The sequence below is a fragment of the Microtus pennsylvanicus genome, chromosome 5 (genome assembly GCF_037038515.1).
Source record: "Microtus pennsylvanicus isolate mMicPen1 chromosome 5, mMicPen1.hap1, whole genome shotgun sequence".
NCBI lineage: Eukaryota > Metazoa > Chordata > Mammalia > Rodentia > Cricetidae > Microtus > Microtus pennsylvanicus.
This window is the reverse complement of record NC_134583.1, coordinates 94,997,204-95,017,703: the sequence shown is the minus strand read 5'-3', so window position 1 is coordinate 95,017,703 and position 20,500 is coordinate 94,997,204. Positions and strand designations below refer to the sequence as shown.

At 37.3% G+C, this 20,500-nt stretch overlaps 2 protein-coding genes across 2 annotated transcripts; one reads left to right on the top strand and one right to left on the bottom strand.

Annotated features, from left to right (window-relative positions):
* Window positions 1–2,097: 2,097 nt before the first annotated feature.
* Window positions 2,098–3,045, bottom strand: LOC142851112 (olfactory receptor 5B2-like). The gene has a single exon (XM_075975021.1). It carries the CDS (start codon window positions 3,043–3,045, stop codon window positions 2,098–2,100), a length of 948 nt encoding a protein of 315 aa, XP_075831136.1.
* A 12,116-nt stretch (window positions 3,046–15,161) lies between these two features.
* LOC142851111 (olfactory receptor 5B12-like) lies at window positions 15,162–16,106 on the top strand. The gene has a single exon (XM_075975020.1). It carries the CDS (start codon window positions 15,162–15,164, stop codon window positions 16,104–16,106), a length of 945 nt encoding a protein of 314 aa, XP_075831135.1.
* Window positions 16,107–20,500: the final 4,394 nt, after the last annotated feature.

Sequence of the window (20,500 nt, the reverse complement as noted above, 5' to 3'; positions counted from 1 at the left end):
GGGGGGGGGATGGGGGTTCGACACAGACTTTCTCTGTAGCTTTGGAACCTGTCCTAGAACTAGCTCTTGTAGACCAGGCTGGCCTCAAACAACCATACAGATTTTTAAATCTCCTGGATTCAAATTGAGTGCTGACTGGACTGAAATCCCAAGGTCCAAATCAGGAGCAGAAGGAGAGAGAGCACGAGCAAGGAACTCATGACCGCGAGGGGTGCACCCACACACTGAGACAATGGGGATGTTGTATTGGGAACTCACCAAGGCCAGCTGGACTGGGTCTGAAAAAGCATGGGATAAAACCGGACTCGCTGAACATAGCGGACTATGAGGACTGCTGAAAAGTCAAGAACAATGGCAATGGGTTTTTGATCCTACTGCACGTACTGGCTTTGTGGGAGCTTAGGCATTTTGGATGCTCACCTTACTAGACCTGAAAGAAGGTGGGAGGTCCTTGGACTTCCCACAGGGCAGGGAACCCTGACTGCTCTTCGGGCTGATGAGGGAGGGGAACTTAATTGGGGGAGGGAGAGGGAAATGGGAGGCAGTGGCTGGGAGGAGGCAGAAATCTTTAATAAATAAATAAATAAATAAAAAACAAATTGAGTGCTGGCAAGCCTATAATCACAGTACACAAAAGTGAGAGGCAAGTGAATCTCTGGGAATTCAAAGCCAGCCTGCTTTTCATTAGGAGTGCCAGTTCAATTAAGGCTACACAGTGAGACTCTTGTCTCCAAAAACAAAAAAAAAAAACATCATAGCAGGAAAGAAAGGAAAAAAGTAACAAATTGGAACACTGAAAAGTTGCCTTTGCATGCAAATAACTAGTTTTGCTATTTTCACTGTTCTGTTAACTTAGTTGAGGTATCTGACTTATAGTTTGAATTACTTTAAGACTTTCCTGTGCTTCTTTTCTTTTGTATGTATTGACAGACTTTTCTGTCTTTAAAAACAACCTTCCTCAAGACCCAGCAATACCACTTTTGGGTATATGCCCAAAGAATGTTCAATCATACCATAAGAACACATGCTTACCTATGTTTATACCAGCATTGTTTGTCATAGCCAGAACCTGGAAAGAACCTAAATGCCCCTCTACTGAAAAATGGATAAGAAAAATATGGTACATTTACACAATGGAGTATTATACAGCAGAAAAAAATGACATCTTGAAATTTGCAAACAAATAGGTGGATCTAGAAAACATCATACTGAGTGAAGTAACCCAGACCCAGAAAGATTAATATCATATTACTTTCATAAGTGGCTTTTAGACATAAAGCAAAGAAAACCAGCCTACAATTTACAATCCCAGAGAACCTTAGACAACAATGAGAACCCTAAGAGAGACATACATGGATCTAATCTATATGGGAAGTAGAAAATGACAAGATATCCTGAGTAAATTGGGAAGATGGGGACTATGGGAAAGAGTTGAATGGGAGAAGAAAGAAAGAGAGGGGAGCAGAGAAAAATGTATAGCTCAATAAAATCAATTAAAAAAGAAAAACATATTTTAAAAAGACAGTGATGGGGATGTAGTGCAGTTGGTGAATGGCATTTCTAACATGCAGAAAGCTCTGGCTTCTTTCTCCAACACCACATAGAGCCTGGCCTGGTGGCTCACACCTACAATCAGCACTGGATATGTAAGGAATACAGAAATTCAAGGTTAATGTTGGCTATACGGTGAATTGAGGCTAATCTTCATTACAGGAGACCATGTCTAAAAAGGATAATCAAAAAAAAGTTAGGAAAAGATATTTTGTGCAGAGCTTGGCTAAGTGTCAGTGAAAGAGACTTTTTAAAGGAGTTTGCTGAAGTGTCATTTCTTATTGACTTGGAGGGAAGAAAGCAGAAAGATACATACACATTGCCATATTTGCAGTAATTCTGCTTTGAAACTTTGTGTTGTTAGCAAGTATCAATTACTACCAAGTGTAGTAGAGTACTTGTTCTTAAGTAAAAATAATCATCAAGGAAAAAATATAATCCTTTAGAAAAACAGAATAAACCAAAATAATACCTGAAAATTTTATCAATATTTTTTAAAAATACCTATTGACAATAAAAGCATATAATTCAAAATTTAAAATAAAATTAGGAGCTTACCAAAGTCTTCATTTTCTCTACAACTTTCTTGAAAGCACTATGAACTTCTTTATTCCTTAAGCTATAGACAATTGGGTTCAACATGGGAACTACTATGGTGTAGAACACGGATGCCATTTGGTCATTGTCCATGGAATGACTAGAACTGGGCTGGAGATACATGAAGATTACAGTTCCATAGAATATGGACACAGCAGTGAGGTGGGATGCACAAGTAGAGAAGGCTTTCTTCCGTCCTTCTGCTGAATGCATCCTCAGGATAGCAATGAATATGAAAGCATAGGAGGTCAAGATAACTATCAGAGCAAAACAGACATTGAATGAGGCTAAGATAAAAAGGACAATCTCATTCACATGGATATCAGAACAAGAAAGAGCCAGGATTGGAGGGATATCACAGAAAAAATGATGGACTGTATTAGAACGGCAGAAGGAGAGGGAGAAGGTAAATCCAGTATGTACAGCAGACTCAAATAAGCCCCAGGCATAGCAGCCAATCACCATGTGAGTACACACTCTAGTAGTCATGGTAGTGGTATAATGTAAGGGCTTGCAAACTGCAGCATGTCTGTCAAAAGCCATGACAGCAAGTAGGAAACAGTCTACACTCGCAAAAGACACAAAGAAGAACATCTGGGCAACACATCCCCCATAGGAGATAACTTTATCCCCTGTGAGAAGCCCAGCCATCACCTTTGGTGTCACAGCTGAGGAGTAAACACAGTCTGCCAGAGACAGATTACTGAGGAAAAGGTACATGGGAGTGTGGAGACGGGAGTCCAGCCAGATCAACACAATCATGCCCAAGTTCCCGATCAGTGTGATGAGATAGATGAGGGTGAATGTCATGAACAGGGAGACTTCCAGATCTGGGTTGTCAGTCAATCCCAAAAGGGTAAACTGAGTCACTTTAGTGCCATTCTCCAAGTATGACATTTTGAAATTGTGTATCACCTGTCCAAACAAATAAAATAAATATATTGCTGATTCATAGGAATTGATGCCAGAGAACTCCTGTTATTCAAATGATATTATCTGCATAATCTCACTACTAAAGCAGGATTCTCAATAACTTTTAGACTGCCTCAATCTTATCACTTCCTTACAGTGTAATCTCTAGAGCCCTCTGCATGGTATCTGTTAGTTCCCCACAGCACTCCTTTATTTAAATGACCACTCAGGTGTCTTCCAGATTTTATTCACATATTCTCATTTCGGTTGAACGTTTCAACAATAAACTACTCTGGTTTTTTCGTAACTGTCATTTCAGAGTCAGGTACAAAATAACTAAACACCATGTACTATGTGACTATAAAATAATGGATATTAATATGTTTAATCTTCCTGTCCTATTGTATAATTGCTTGAGGACAAGAGGTACATCACTGCCTTTCTGGATACATCATGGTGAAATATGAGATTTTCAGCCATACAGCTGGAATCTGTTTGAGAGCTAAAGAAATATACTCATCATTTGATCCTTCACAGTCCTCTATGAAAGACATGCCCCAAAAGGGTACAAAACTCAACACTTATTTACCATTCAAATAAACACTGCACTGAGCAACCTACATCTACTTCACACCCTTGAGGGAAGCAGCAAAAAATCAGAGAGCTGTTCATTATTAATTATCCCTTTCAACAAACATGAACAACCCAAGAATTTAATCAATTTGAAAAATGATCACTGTCCTTCCTAGTTTTCCTAGGTTGTGTAATTCTTGCGGGTGGTTTTTAAAAGTGCTTTGGAGCCATACAAGCATCCTAAGACACAACATGCTGTGATTGAACAGAACAGTCTCTGGCACTCACCTGTGTGTTCTTTATTCCTGTTTTATCCACTTACAGATCACCTAGAATTAGGTAAGTCGCGACCTTTCTGTGTCTCAGTTTAAAATGAAAAACGTCCTTCACCAGGATGTTCCGAAAATGTAACAAGTTGATAGGTTTAAATCACTAAGATTTCTGCCTCATTGTTAGAACACAATAAATCATAAGTATATTATCATTAAATAAATGTTACTATTAATAGAGTAATAATAATAATAAATACAGTAACTTGGAGGAAAAAAACAAAATATCAAAAGAAATTCTACACAAATATTTTAACCATATTTCTTTAAAAAAACTATGTAGGTAATTTTTAGCTTAAATTCAAACTTGTTTAATTATATATACAACTTTGACAATTATAAACAATATAAAATTTAACTCTGAGACACAAACAATGCGATGCTACCCTTTCATTGCATGACAATCTTTTGAAGGTTGTAATATTATATTCCACAGTGTAATCACATCATGAAATATCTTCACAATTTTCGTCATTGTGTACCCTCAGCCTCCTTATCATCGACTCTCTGTGCCAACTGGTATCTTCTCCATGGAGGTAGATCCACTCCAAAGGTCAGAAAATTCAAGCACACTTCTGCTCCTTCTTTTGAATTAGAGGGTTTGCCCGAGGGAGTGGCTGCCTTCAGGATACTTGGTCTAAGGTGGGCTCACTGCCTAAGCAACAGAATGCCCTTCTTAAGAATTCAGTACTTGATGTTTCAAAGCAAGTAACTGTTCTGGGTGTCCATTGTATCCCGTTAAGGCAGTCTTTTGCCTTCTCCCCCGCTTTGAATTGGAATATAAAGTGTATGGAAAGTTAAACAAGTGTGAACTCAGAACTCAGTACTTAGTACTCAGAACTCAACATACAGGAGACACTGAGTGACTTCCTGATATTATCCTATGTCTCTGTGTTTCTTTCTTATGTCTGTTCTTCCTACTTAACTTTTCTAATCCTCATGACACTACCCTGTAACATAATAAATGAAAGGAGAGTAACTGCTGAGCGAGTGAGCCAGAGCCAGAGACCTCTGGGAGTCTGGACATGAATCTGGGACTCCAAGGGAGTAGGCAGGAACCATAGATCTCTTCAGGGCCAGGCACTGAGTCTGAGAGCTCAAAGGAAGTAGGCCTGGTCCAGGACCTCTGTGGGTCATCAAAGGGAATAGGCAGGAACCTGAAACCCCTGCCCGTCTGAGTCTGGAATCTCTGAGAGTGTAAGCCTGAGCCAGGTCGTCTGGGGCTCTGGGCACATCTGAGCCTGGGAACTCTGAGGCAGTAGGCCATAGCCAGAGACTTTTGCAGGTCCAACTCCAAACCATGGACTTTTGCAGAAGTGGATTCAGACCAGGAGTTACAGAAACAGGCCAAAGCCAGAAACCTAAACCATAGTAAGCCTGAGGCTGGAGCAGGATTGAGGCAACAAATTCCACAGAAGTGAGTTTGACTGAGCTATCTAGGCCAAGTGGGCCTGAGGAAGCTAGCTCCACAGGAGCAGGAGTTGGGAGTCAAGCCAGTCCCAGGACACTGGCGGATCAGGACTGAGCCAGTGAACTGGTCCAGAGCAGACGGGAGACAGCAAACTCCACCAGAACAGGTACAGGTGAGTAATTGCTGAGCAAGTGAGCCAGAGCCAGAGATTGCTGACTGTCCAGATGTGAATTTGGGATTTTCAAGGGGGTAGACCTAAACCAGGACCCTTGTGGGTCTGTGCATAGGTCTAGAACCTCTGAGGAATTAGGCCTGAGCCAGTACCTCTGTCAGTCTGGGCATGAATCTGGGACCTCCGGGAAAGTAGACAGGAACCAAGCATGAGACCGGGACCTCAGAGGGAGTAGGCCTGAGGCAGGACCTATGTGGGTCCAGGCATTGGTCTGGGACATCAAAGGAAATTGGCAGGAACCTGAAACCTCTGCAGGTCCAAGTGTGAGTCTGGGACCTCTGAAAGACTAAGCCTGAGCCAAGTCCTCTGGGCTTCTTGATGCACCCAAACCTGGGAACTCCAAGGCAGTAAACCGGAGTCAGAGACTTTTGCAGGACAAATTCTGCAGGAAGGATCCAGACTAGGATTTACAATAACAGGTCAAACCAGTAACCAACCAGGTAATTAGAACTAGAACTATGGCACTGACTGTACCATGAGGAACAACTATCTGAGCTTTGGATTCACTGGCACCTAGAAGATTATTCAAAAGAATCTCAAACAGCCCCAACCACACCTAAAAATGAGAAGAAAAAGGTAAGAACACATGCAACACGAAAAAGAGCAACACAACACCAGTAAAACCTACTGACCCTAGAACAACAAGAGTTAAACAACCAAATATAGATGAAGCAGAAGAAATTGATCGAAAAAATAAACTTCAGGAGAATGCTTGAAACTCTCAAAAAGGAAATGAGAAATTCCCTCAAAGAAATGGTGGAAGAGACAAACAAAAAAAATGGAAGACATCAGCAAATTCCTTAAAGAAAACCAAGAAAAAGAAATTAAACATATGAAAGAAACTATTCAAGACTTGAAAACTGAGTGAAGTTATGAGCAACTGTAAAAGAAGGTCATCATTCTGAACACTGACTTTATTCTTAGCCAGAGATATAATTTTTAAAGCTAGAAGCTTATAATGATATGCAAATGTGTGTTTAAAACAACTTAGCATAGAACTGAAGAGGTAGGAAATTGGTTAAGAGCATGTACTACTCTTTTTATTTACTAAGAGAAGGTCTATGAACCATATTTTGTATATTACACATATTGAAAACAGAAAAAAAATTATAAAAACCCAGAAAGCACCTTTTTTTCCCCAGAGTCTGACTATTTAGCCCAGACTCGCCTCTAACTTGTGATCCTTCTGCCTCAGCTCCCCGAGTGCCTGGGTTATGTGTAGACCACCAGAACTGGCTAAGAGGTTACTTCATATTGCAACACACAATTTCCTGGAGAGGTGAACTGCGAGACCAGTGGTTCTCAGCTGTCGTAGGAGTCTGTTTGTTTGTTCCCAGCTGCCCAGCACCAAAATAATCACACAGAAACTATATTATTTACAATACTGTTTGACCAATAGCTTAAGCGTATTTTTGGCTAACTCTTCTATCTTTGGGAGTGTATGATCAAACACCTACCTTGGGATCTGCTCAACCACCGATAGCTCCAGCGCTAGGATTTGCAGGCATCTATGTTCACATTGCATACATGCATACATGCACACAGTTAAAGAGTAACAATAATAAATCTTTAAAAACAAAACTGCTGAGAAAAATAACAACCTTTACATTAAATCCTGTAAATGACCACCAAAAAAATCTTTGGCTGTTCCAGTGAAAACAGTGTCAAAGCCGTGCTCGGATTCTAGAGAACAAAAATGGGATCAGGAGAATTTATTCAGACATGAAGTCCTCCAGAGACTACATGCCCAGGAGGACAGTAACACCTCTCATTCCAGTCACCTAGAGAAACAGCAGTTAAACTGTCTTTGGAGACCTAGCTCAGTTTCTTATGAATAAAAATGATGTATTACTTATATGTTGTGAGTTCTCTTTATCTATATAGTGCACTTCTCTTTTTTTAGTTGAAAACATTTTATTTTTCCAATATTTCTTCTTAAACCTGCATGCTGCCAGTGGAAAATATCAAAAACTAACACTTATAGCCTCATGAAAATAATTTAAATAAAGTTACACACTGTGAAAATCAGATGGAAGTTTCTTCAAACAATTAAAATAAAATTATTATATAACTATATATAGCATTTCTGAGCAGATACTCAAAAAAAATCAAAGTCAGCTTACTATAGAGACACACTTGCACACCCATGGTTACCACAGCTTGGTTCACAGTGGACAGGTTATAAATCAGTCTATTTTCCCAATAGCTGATGAATGGTAAAGGAAATGTCTCTTCTCAGTCTTGAAGAATGAAATCATGTTTTCTGCAGAAAACTAGATGGAGCTGGACATCATCATGATAATTGAATGAAATAATCCAGCTATTATGAGAGCAAATAGTTCCTGTTTTCTTTAATATGTGGAGCAAGAGGAAAAGTAAGTAAGGGAGAGCTATAATATACTAGAACAGGAAAAACGTATAAAAAAAGATAAAAAAGGAAAGTCTATGTGATCAAATTACACTATATGCCTAAATAAAATTTATAATTAAGCTCATTAATTTGCACTAGTACAGCAATAAAAAATTCTTAGGGAAAATTATTCCCCCTCATGTAATTAATATTTGCAATTTACATCTTCCTTGTTGTAATAGTAATGCATGTAAGTATATATTTGTGAGTTTAATGCTGATATTCTCTTTATACACGTATCATGCTTCCATACAATTGACTTCCATCCCTTATCCCTTATTTCCCCCTTTCTCCCCTCTCCCCTCTTCCCACTCTCTTTAGTCACTCATCCCTAGTTGTCAATTTACTTACTGCTTTCAGGGTGACTTTAAAATATTTGTTATTTACCTTCTGGCATGAAAAAAGTAAAAGTAAAAATCCCAGGCAAAGAGATCAAATGCTGGCCTCAAATCCAATCAGAAAAGGAATGTATTTTCCTGATAACAGCCCTCCCCCTGCACTATTACAACAGAGGACACAATTATCCTGGCAGGTCTATACTGTAGCAAGCAGGATTCTGGGTAAGATCACTGCTCTCTTTTTGCCACTATCAGCCTGAATAGGACCTTCCAGTCATAGGAAAGGTAGCCCTCAGGGAGAGAATTTTCTGATCAGTTTGAGATTGAATTTGCTGTATCCTGAAACTATGATGTGTGGCATCTCAAGCATTATTGTCTTACCATCAGTTACAGTGTACAGTCACAAGCGATGATAATAGGCTTTGTTAGACAGGCTTAGGAGGAGTTGGAAAGGAGAGTCAGGAATGGATATGATCTCAAATATTGTATACATTTATTGAAAAATGTAAAAATTAATAAGCAGGCCAATACTGGACATAGTGCTTGATTTTTCAAATGCATTGCAGAACCAGAGTATTAAAAACAACATGGTATTAGCATAAAAGTAAATATGTAAACAATAGAATAGAATAAAGCAATCTGAAACAAAGTAGGGAGTGACTGAAGAAAGTACCCAAAAAATACTTCTGAGCTAAGCACTGGTGGCACATGCCTTTAATCTCAGCACTCAGGAGGCAGAGACAGACTGATTTCTGTGAGTTCAAGGCCAACCTGGTCAACAGAACAACTTCCAGGACAGACTCCAAAGCTATACATGTCTCAAAAAAAGGGGGGGGGGGAATGACTTCTGGCCTTTACACACAAGTCAACCACATGCTTCAGCGTACTTGTATACAAAAAAAAGCCCACACACACAAATAAATGAAACTACAAATTATGATGTCATATGACATACCAGAGACCGGGGACTATCTGGCAAACAAGATAAGATAAAATTTCAAAAACTAATAAAAATTTTAAAAAGGAAAGCTCTGACACATTATGAAACAAGGAACGTCCATAGATGCCACTGAGTATATTTTCTGTAGGGATCTACTGTTGAGAGGGCAGCCTACCCTTTAAAGTAGTAATGTTTGCCCAGTTAGATTATCTGGAGGAAACTAATTTTTTTCATTTACAAGTGATTATCAATTAGATATTCTTTTAAGTTAAGAATGGAGACATGTATCCACTAATTTCAGTTCCAAAAATTTATAAACAAGTTAAGATCATTTTACATACTATTCAACACTCAGTCTTCTTGTTCTTTCAATAATTATATCACAATACTGTTTACTGGAAAGTTATTTTTATTCTCCAATCTAGATTACATAAAACATCTCCAAGATGCAGGAATCTTTAAAACTGATTATTTGAAAATTTACAGCTTAAAGGAAAATGCTATGTTTATTAACTTAGTGGCTAAAGGGACAAATATTTAGAGCATTTTGGGTGACTTCTGTAACAATGGATACTAACGAATTCTGACTGAAAGAAATGACCAATTTCAGTGCCCTTCCTTAGGGGAAATTATTTTCCCATTCCCAGCTATATTTTGTTTCCTGTAGCTCTTTGTATAAAACTGAGACTTGCTCTGGACCACTTTAGAATGTGGGTTGTTGTCTTTGCTCAGCTCCTTTGTAGGCAGTCATACTGATGAGAATTTACAGGTGTAACTTCTACATTACTCAAAAAGGCAATCTTATATCAACATCGCTGCTCTTCTGGCCCTTTTAACCCTTCCTGCCCTCTCTTTCACAGTGTTCCCTGAGCCTTGGTGTTGGAGTGTTTTGTAGATGTCTCTGTAACAATGCTCTTAGCGTGCTAATGCTAAGGATGCAAACACACATACCTTGGTGGTAGCCAACAGTTCTCTAACTGAACGTAAGGCATACTTAACAACATAGAAACCATGCTTGGTATTGGAAAATTAGATAACTAACTACTCAGCACTAGTGAAAATGTATATTTGAGGGGAACTTAACAGCAAAAAGTTTGCTAGGCAAGCATGAAACCTAGCAACAATCTGAACATGTGTATTATACCAATGACTACGTGTAGTCTTCGCCCCTCATCAAAGAAAATTCTCTTTGGAACAGACAGAATCACTTATTTTAAAAAACACATAACCAAACAAAATCCATACTTGTTTGTGGTTTGGAGGAGGATACCACCATGGATATTACAATCAATGAACATTTGTTGATGCTGTCAATACATGGTTTGAATAAGAGCTTGGATTTCTTTTGAAACTCTGAACTTTTAAGATGTAATCTTCATTTTGCTTGACACACTTGTTTATGTTGGTTCACAGTCACGTTTAGGACATAATGAAAAGTTTACTTTCCTCAGAAAGTATTATGACAAGATAATATAAAGCAAAATTCTTCTCTCTTTCAATTTTTTACCAACTATTTCTTTTCTTATTCAGCATGATGTGTATGTTTCTGTACATACATTATGCACTTCTTTTGTTGTTTGTTTTGTACTTATTATAACCACTGTGTTTAAGCAACACAGATGCAAAGACCATTTCTTATTTTGGATGGACTTGGTAACAAGACTCAGCTCTGTAGTTCAAACTCAGCAGGAGTCAAAACAATTGAGCACATTGACATTCCTTCTCAAAAAATAAATAATGTCAATTAAGGGAAGCATACATATAATGTAGACATAAAAAAATATAAATTTCAATCCCTTAACCTGAACATCAAATTGGAATCCTGTAGTTCTTTCATTACCAAAAGAATTATTTTTAAAGTTACTGAAACTAATCCCATGATGTCCATTGATAAGAAAAGCTGAATTCCCACCGAATCTTTAATCACTTACTCCCTAGTTGTGTGATTTAGGGCATGGTATAATCCTCTTATGACATTTTTCCCATGAGAGCTCCACAGCTGTAGCAGTCTCTCCTTGTTACAACATTAGTGAAGTCTTCTTTAGCCTATCACTAAAGGGAGCAGCCCAAAACAGGGGCCTCTTTAATATCTGTTATTGATCTATCATTAATGGTTGTCTAGAACTAACAATTAATTGCTTCCCAAATGGCATGTTAGCAAGAGCATTTTCACTTTGGAAACATAAATATGTTATTATTTATTGGGATAAAACAGTAATCCCATGTTACAAAGTACAAGAATGATGAAGATTACTTTTTTGTCACACTCGGGCATCCTTCAGGGCAGGTATCCGTGGGGTTACCTGTCTACTACTCCCTCTTATGGATGGGTATATTATGGAATGTAAAGAGGTGAGATAATTTTTCTACAAAGGAAGATAAGGATACCAGAAGTCAAGCTTGTCTTTGAGGGTTCCAAAACCAGATTCTATGTATTTCTCCAAAGAAATATATTTTCTTACTTTTAGGGACAGAATTATTAATTAAGCCCTAAATATGTATGAAAGTGGTAGAATTACATGCTATTCTGGTCAGGTAAGAAGGCAAGCCTCTGAGTCACACCCAAAACCTTCATGAACTTGAGGACAGAAGCAACCAGGAAAATACAAACTGTGAGTTCAGTCATCTTTCCTTTGGGTCATTGAAAGCTTAGACTTCAATGTTTTATATATTGCTATATTTTGTATCAGAGATATTCAAAGGCTGTATGCCCAAATACAAAGATGAATTGTAATATATATATACATATATAATGTTTTTGTTTAAATAATGTATTAAATATATAGAAAATATTATATAACATATATGCAGAAAATATTATATATATATTTATAATATGACATGAGGCAGTTAATAGGTTATGGGTCCCAGCTTCACTAAAATTGAACTTGATTGATTTTGAAATAAGTATTTGAACTACTATAATCTTGGTTGGCTTTTTTAGGGAAATTAATAACATGTCTTATCTTAACTAATCCCAGAGATGATGAAAAGATCAAATTGAGGTATCATTGCAAAATGTTCTTACAATCAAGAAAATCATAGTAATATTTCAAAAGGAAGAATAGCTATCAGCAAATAAAAAAACATACTTAAGAACATCTATAAAATACTCAGAAATAGTCACAAAATTATAAGATATGACTATGATGCAAATTAATGTTTTATTTCTATCATAGAGACTTACCTGGTATTAGAGACAAGGCTCTTTAACCAGTGAGTGGACTGAGCAACGCTAATTCACTGTTTCACAATTGTAAAAAACAATAAAACACTGTGCTCTTCATGAGAAATAGAAAATATGAATAAAGCTCAATATTTATTGGCCTGGATGCTTACTTTAGTCACAAAACTCCTAACATCAGGAAATGTGTCTTGTGTGCTCCTGGGGATGAGGAAATCAGCAAAAGTCTTGTGCCTAAGACAGACACTGTATTTATTAAGAGAATTAGAATACGGACAGCACCTGGTACTTTATGTGGCTAATTTGCTTTGACTTTTTAAATAGATACCCAAAGATTACACAGCAGGACATTCTAAACATTTGAAGATCCAGTTGTTTTTAAACAAATGAGACACAGAAAGGTCATTTGCTCTGAGTTGCACTTCCATGACTTATGTATAATTCTTTGAATCATTTATTTTATACTAGACTCTCTTTATAATATTCTGTTAATGATCAAACAGATGCTGTTGCTCACAGAAGACACAAGGGAGTATATTTAAAAATGAATAGTTGTATCAAACACCTATTTGCAGTTATGTGTCGTTGTGAGCCCTCATGTGAGTGCTAGGAACAGAACCCACATTCTCTTCATGAGTACTTAGTGCTCTTAACCTCCAAATCAATTATCCAGCCACAACTTCTAAATTCTGACATATTTCAGTAAAAGACGTTTAAAAGAAAATGCAAATTCAAACATTATTTGTAAACATTCTTGATTTACAAGTAAGTAGAGATTCAATAACAGGCATGATGGAAACCTGACGAAATATTTTTTACAAAATTCATAACATCAGTGAAAATAGGCTTTTAAAATTTTCTAAATATTGAAAACTAACTTCTACTGTGACAGAAAATATGATATATATATTTCTAGGTTTGGGTTACCTCACTTGGGATAATTGCTTCCATCTCCACTCTTTCACCTGCAAATTTTATAATTAATTTATTTTGTGTTTTATCTTACCCAAGGTATCTTGTATTCTGAGAATAGAAAGATAATCATACAGCAGAAAGCTTCTCCTATACTTTAAATCTTATAAAAATAAAGTCATTTATTGGATGCATATGTTATCCATGTTTTGTGAGTCTACTAAGATATAGATATGTAAGTTTATAACCATGATGACTAAAGCATAAAAGGATACTTGTTCTTTGCTCAACTGTAATGGCTATCCACATACAAAGAGAAAAGGGTTACATAAGGGGCTATATAAAGGATAAAAGAAGAAAGGAGTATAGTAAGAATCATAATGAAATTTTGTCAACAGACTTTTAGTTTTACTTCATCTGGAAACTCCAATTTGTGTATTGTCCACTTCTGAAATCAAGATATACCAAGACCCTTGGCTGGATCACAATGTACAAAAGTTATGTACTTCAAATTTGGATTATAATTTAATCTAATAAAATGTTGATGGGAAATTTGTGGCCAAGCCATATGACCACTAACCAAATTCATGGACATTATTTAAAGCAGAGCTGATTTTTGCGCCCTGTTATTTCTGACCTGGAGACAAATTAAGACCATGAATCAAGGGCATTCAGATGTGAAAGTAAAATATGTGTATTGTGAAAAAGGAACTTTGATTGTATATATTCCATAATTCATAGTGTAAAAGTTACTCTTTTCTGTATGTGGTAAATGGAACATCCCATGTATCTTACTCTATGATGAGACCAATTAAAGTTAAATTCATTACCTTAAATATCATCATTATATAAAATATCCTTTTTATATAACATAGATAGACAAAAATGAAATCAGAGTAAAAGTACATCTTACAATATTTCTGAAAAGGTTCTCGTTATAAATGCTTATGTGCTACCAGAGTTTTTATGTTGAAATCCTAACCTCCATGTTGATGATACTTTAAAGCAGAGTGATTAAAGGTGTATATGCAGTGGGGGTAGACCTTATGTGGCTGGAGTTAGCTTCACAGTGAAAACAATCTCCAAGAGATAACAAATTCCCTGCAAGAATAAACAGAAGACCTAAAGCCATGTGTAAACACAGAAGTGGGCATTGAGAAAAACCACTGCTCTCCAACCTGAACAATACTGAGAAATAAATTTGTAGTGTTTAGACTCTATCGATAGTGAATAGCATTAGCCTAACATTTCCAAGCAAAGAGTTTGATTGGACATGCCATTACAAAGCAGAAAACTGAACAACACATAGCAAAAATTTAGAAAATGAATAAAAGGTACATGTTCCCTGGAATTGCATTATATTGCCATAACTTAATATCTTACATGATTCTAGTTCAGTGATAAAAATGATTTATGCTAGTTTTTCAGAGTTCGCATACAGGCTTTGGTATTTTCCAGAAAGCAATTAATGTGATGTTCTTATACAAAGACTACCCTCCACCTTGGCCTCAATTCAGTAATCATGGAGTTTCAAGATTCAGATACAATATCTCTTGGAATATAGTGGGATCTTATATCACTTAATTTAATTTACTCAGTTTTATTTAAACTTCAGTTTTGCTCCATAGCTTGCTTAGGTCAGAATGCAGGAAAGGAACATTTGCACAGTGAGAGAAGGCATGGAGAGGACAAGCAGAGAGGATCATCAGTCTCCCCTCATCTCTCATTCTGATCTCCTTTCTCTTTGCTGCAGGGAAGCCACCTGATCTCTAATGGAGAACAGTACAGAAGTGACTGAGTTCATTCTTGCAGGTTTAACAGATGACCCAGAGCTCCAGCTCCCTCTCTTCATTGTCTTCCTTCTCATCTATCTCTGCACTGTGCTTGGGAACGTGGGAATGACAGGACTGATTCTGCTGGACTCACGCCTCCACACTCCCATGTACCTTCTCCTCAGTCACCTGTCTCTGGTGGACTTTGGTTATTCCTCAGCTATCACTCCCAAGGTAATGGCAGGACTCATTTCAACAGATAAAATCATATCCCACAATGCTTGTGGCACCCAATTCTTCTTTTTTGTGGGATTTATAACCACAGAAAGTTTCCTGCTGGCTGCCATGGCTTATGACCGCTATGCAGCAGTGTGTAAGCCCCTGCATTACACCACCATCATGACGACAAACACATGTACTTGTCTGACCGTAAGCTCCTATGTCTGTGGCTTCCTGAATTCCTCCATCCACACTGGGAACATCTTTAGGCTCTCCTTCTGTAAGTCCAATGTTATAGACCACTTCTTCTGTGATGCCCCTCCTCTCCTGGCCATCTCATGCTCAGACACCACTGTTAGTGAGATGGTAATTTTCTTTGTGGTGGGTTTTAATGCTCTCTTCTCTATTGTAGTCATCTCTATCTCCTATCTGTTTATATTCATCACTATTCTGCGGATGCGATCATCTGAAGGGCGCCAGAAGGCCTTTTCCACCTGTGCTTCCCATCTCACTGCAGTCTCTATCTTCTATGGAACAATCATCTTCATGTACTTACAGCCCAGCTCCAGTCACACCATGGACACTGACAAGGTGGCATCTGTGTTCTACACCATGGTCATCCCCATGCTGAACCCGCTGGTCTACAGCCTGAGGAACAAAGAGGTCAAGAGTGCATTCAGAAAAGCTGTGGGAACTGCAAAATCTTCTGTAACATTCTTATTTTAGTTTCACATCAAATCTACAATAAAACATCTTTACTGTCTTTTTTATTATTATTATAAAAATTGTCACCTCCTCCCATTTCCCTCCCATCCCCCTTCCCCTCCCCCTCTCTCTACAGTTCAAAAAGCAGTCAGGGTTCCCTGCCCTGTGAGAAGTCCAAGGTCCTCCCCCCTCCATCCATATCTAGGAAGGTGAGCATCCAAACAGACTAAGTTCCCACAAAGCCAGTACATGCAATAGAATCAAAATCCAGTGCCATTGTCCCTGGCTTCTCAGTCAGCCCTCCTTTTCAGCCACATTTAGAGAGTCCAGTTTGATCACATGCTCCATCAGTCCCAGTCCAGCTGGCCTTGGTGAGTTGAGTGAGGTAACCCAGACCCAAAAAGATGTACTCACTCATTAGTGGATTCTAGCCATAAATAAAGGACATTGAGCTTTAATTCATGATCCTAGAGAAGCTAAATAGGAAAGTGAACCCAAAGAAAAGCATGTAGTTATCCTCCTGGATATTGGAAGTAGACAAGATTGCCAGGCAAAAATTGAGAGCTTGGGGGTGGGGTGAGGTGAGGGTAAAGTGAGATGGGGAGAGAAAAGTGAGAAGGGTAGGATAGGGAGAGCTTGGGGGAATGGGAGGGTTGGTATGGAGGAAGAGTGGATATGGGGACAGGGAAGTATATATCTTAATTAACAGAGCCATTTTAGGGTTGGCAAGAGTGTAGACTCTAGAGGGGTTCCCAGGTGTCCAAGGGAATGTCCCCAGCTTGTTCCTTGAGAAGCTGAGGAGAGGGTGCCTAAACTGGCCCTATTTTATAGCCACACTGATGAATATCTTCCATATCACCATAGAACCCTCATCTGGTGATGGATGGAGATAGAGACAGAGACCCACATTGGAGCACTGGACTAAGATCCCAAGGCCCATATGAGGAGCAGAAGGAAAGAGAACATGAGCAAGGAAGTAAGGACTGCGAGTGGTGTGCCCACCCACTATGACAGTGGAACTGATCTAATGGGTACTTACTTTCTAAATATATAGAAAATATTGGCTATCCAGTCCTTGTAGTTCTAATTGTTTAAATAATTTTTCAGCTAGTTGTGAATCTTAAAGATGAAAATACTTCAAAATAAGAGTGCTAAAACCTATTAGAAGCAATCACACATCAAGAGGCAATAGTAGATTTATATAAGATTTTTTTTTAATTACTAGGGTCACATCCACAATCTCGTGCTCAGACATGTATATACACTAGTGTGTGCATATATATATATATATATATATATATATATATATATATATATATATATATATATCCTTCATGAGAAACAAATGGAAAATATTTACAAACTATATAAATTACCATGCTTAATATCTAGAACATACAAAGTTCTAAAACAATAATGAACACGAAGAAAATAAATAACCTAACTTAAAATCTAGCATGGAACTAAACAAAGAATTTTAAAGGAAACACAGGTTACTACTGGTTGTTCTTCAAATGTTCAAATTCTGAAACATTAACACTACTTTGAGATTTCATCTTACTCCTATAAGAAAAGATTAAGAAAGTGCCACTGTCTACTGAATTCTTTCACATGACTTCAAAAATTGAGATGATATCCTGGTGATTCCTCAAATTATTAGCTGTACTTACTATATAACTATATAAGCAGCTCCTCTCATAGATAGACTGGAGAGAAACAAGCCCCCATGTAATGACACAAATTTTAACAAGAATGTTCATAGAAACATTAATTAAAATAGTGAAAAAGGTGGGAAGAATTGAGAAGGGAATTCTTTTAATGTGCCTGTATTAGTCAAATGTCCACTAGAATGTAATTCTTTAGATAGTCAAATTTAGAAGAAAGGTTTTCCTATGGTTTAAGTCCATAGTGGGGCTGACTCCACTATTTTTCTTTCAGCCTTTGTCAGAAGAGTGGAATAGAGGAAACCTATTAACCTTTAGATTGAAAGTAAAAGACATTAGGAAAAGGTGACCCTGGGTTCTATTTTAAAGCAGGCTGAACAAATCATGGAAAACAAGAAAATAAACAGCATCCCTCCATGGCTTTTTCAACAGTCACTGTCTCGGTGTTCCTGCATTAAATTCCAGACATCATTTTCATCAAAAATGAATATACATCTTATGCTGAAATAAATGCCTTCCTCTTCAAAAAAAGCAGAGATAAAAAATGCTGACATCAATGAGAGAAAAGAAAAACACTTTTCACTGTTTTCACTGAAGTAAAAACTGTTGTAGTCACTATGGAAATCAGTATAAAATTTTCTTCTGAAACTAGGAATAGATCTACTGTGTGATCGGTTGTACTTGTCCTGACATATTCCCAAAGGACTCGGTAATCTACTACAGAAATACTTTCTCATCCATGTGGTGTTATTCTGTTCAATATTAGGAAATGGAGACGTGAAACACACACACACACACATCCACAATGTATATATGTATGTTTGTATGTGTATGTGTTTGAATATATTCACCTGTGAAGAAAAATAAAAGTATTCATTTCACAGGAAAATGATAGGACTGGAAAATATCATTATAAGTTAGGCAGCCCAAATCCAGAAAAACAAACACTGAATGTTCACTTTCATATATAGATTCTTTTTAAAAAATGTTTTTATTTAGCTATATATTTTCTTCTGCTCCCCTCCACTGCTCTCCATCCCTTTCAACCCTCTCCTCTGATCCCTATGCTACCAATTTACTCAGGGAATATTGTCTCTTTCTACTTCCCATATGCATTAGATTCATATATGTCTTTCTTAGGATCCTCTTTATTGTCTAGGTTTCTGGGATTGTGAATTGTAAGCAGATTTTTCTTTGCTTATGTCAAAAAAACACTTATGAATGAGTACATATTATACTTGTATTTCTAGGTCTGGGTTACCTCACTCAATATGATGTTTGTTAGATCCATCCATTTGCCTGCAAATTTCAAGATGTCATTAATTTTTCCCACTGTGTAGTGCTTTAATATGTATTTATCAAATTTCCCTTATCCATATTCAGTCAAGGGGCATTTAAGTAGTTTCCAGGTTCTGGCTATGACAAACAATGTTGCTATGAACATAGTTGAGCACATGTCTTTGTGGTACAATTGAGTATCCTTTAGGTATAAACCCCAGTAATATTGCTGAGTCTTAAGGTAGCATGTTTCCTAATTTTCTAAGAAAACACCAGACTTATATCCAAAGGTGCTGTACCAGTTTTCACTCCCACCAGCAATGGAGGAGTGTTCCTTTTACCCCAAATCCTCTCATCAGTGTTTTTGAACTTGGCCATTCTTACAGGTATAAGATGAAATCCCAGAGTTGTTTTGATTTACATTTTTCTGATGGCTAAGGATGTTGAGCATTTCCTTATGTGTTTTTTCAACAATTTTAGATTCCTCTGTTGAGAGTTCTTTATTTAGATCTGTACTCCATTTTTTATTGTATTATTTGTTCTTTTGATGACCAATTTCTTGAGTTCTTTGTATATTTTGAAGATCAGACCTCTATCCAATGTTGGGTTAGTAAAGATATTTTCCCACTGTGTAGGCTGGCCTTTTGCCTTTTTTACCATGTTCTTTGCTTTACAGAATCTTCTCAGTTTCTGGATGTCCATATTATCAATTGTTTCTCTCAGTGTCTATGCTACTGGGGTTATATTTAGGAAGTAGTCTCCTGAGCGAATGCATTCAAGTAAACTTCCCACTTTCTCTTCTCTGGGGTTCAGTGTGGTTGGCTTTATGTTGAGGTCTTTGATACATTTGAACTTGAGTTTTGTGTATGGTGACATGGATCTACTTTCATTCTTCTACATTTTGATATCCAGTTATGCCAGCACCATTTGTTAAATGTGTTTTCTTTTTTCAATTTGATATTTTTTTTGTTTCTTTGTCAAAAATCAGGTGTTCGAAGCTGTGTGGATATCTATGATTTCAACGTGGTTCCATTGGTTCTCCTGTCTGTTTTTATGCCAATACAAGGCTGTTTTTAGTATTGTAACCCTGTAGTGGAGTTTGAAGTCAGATCTGATGCTTCCAGATGTTCGTTTATTGTACAGGATTATTTTGACTACTCAGTTTTTGGGGTTTTTTTTCTTTTCTATTGTTCTTTCAAGGTTTGTGAAGAATTTTGCTTGGATTTTGATGGACATTGCATTGAATCTGCCGATTGATTTTGGTAAGATTGCCATTTTTACTATGTTAATTCTACCTACACAAGAGCATAGGAGATCTTTCAATTTCTGGTTGCTTCTTCAATTTTGTTGTTGGGGAAGTCTGCTTGTTCATCCTGGCTGCCAAGAACAGAAGAATCACACAGAAATTGTATTAATTAAAACAGTTTGGCCCATTAGCTCTAGCTTCTTATTGGCTAACTCTTGTATTAATTT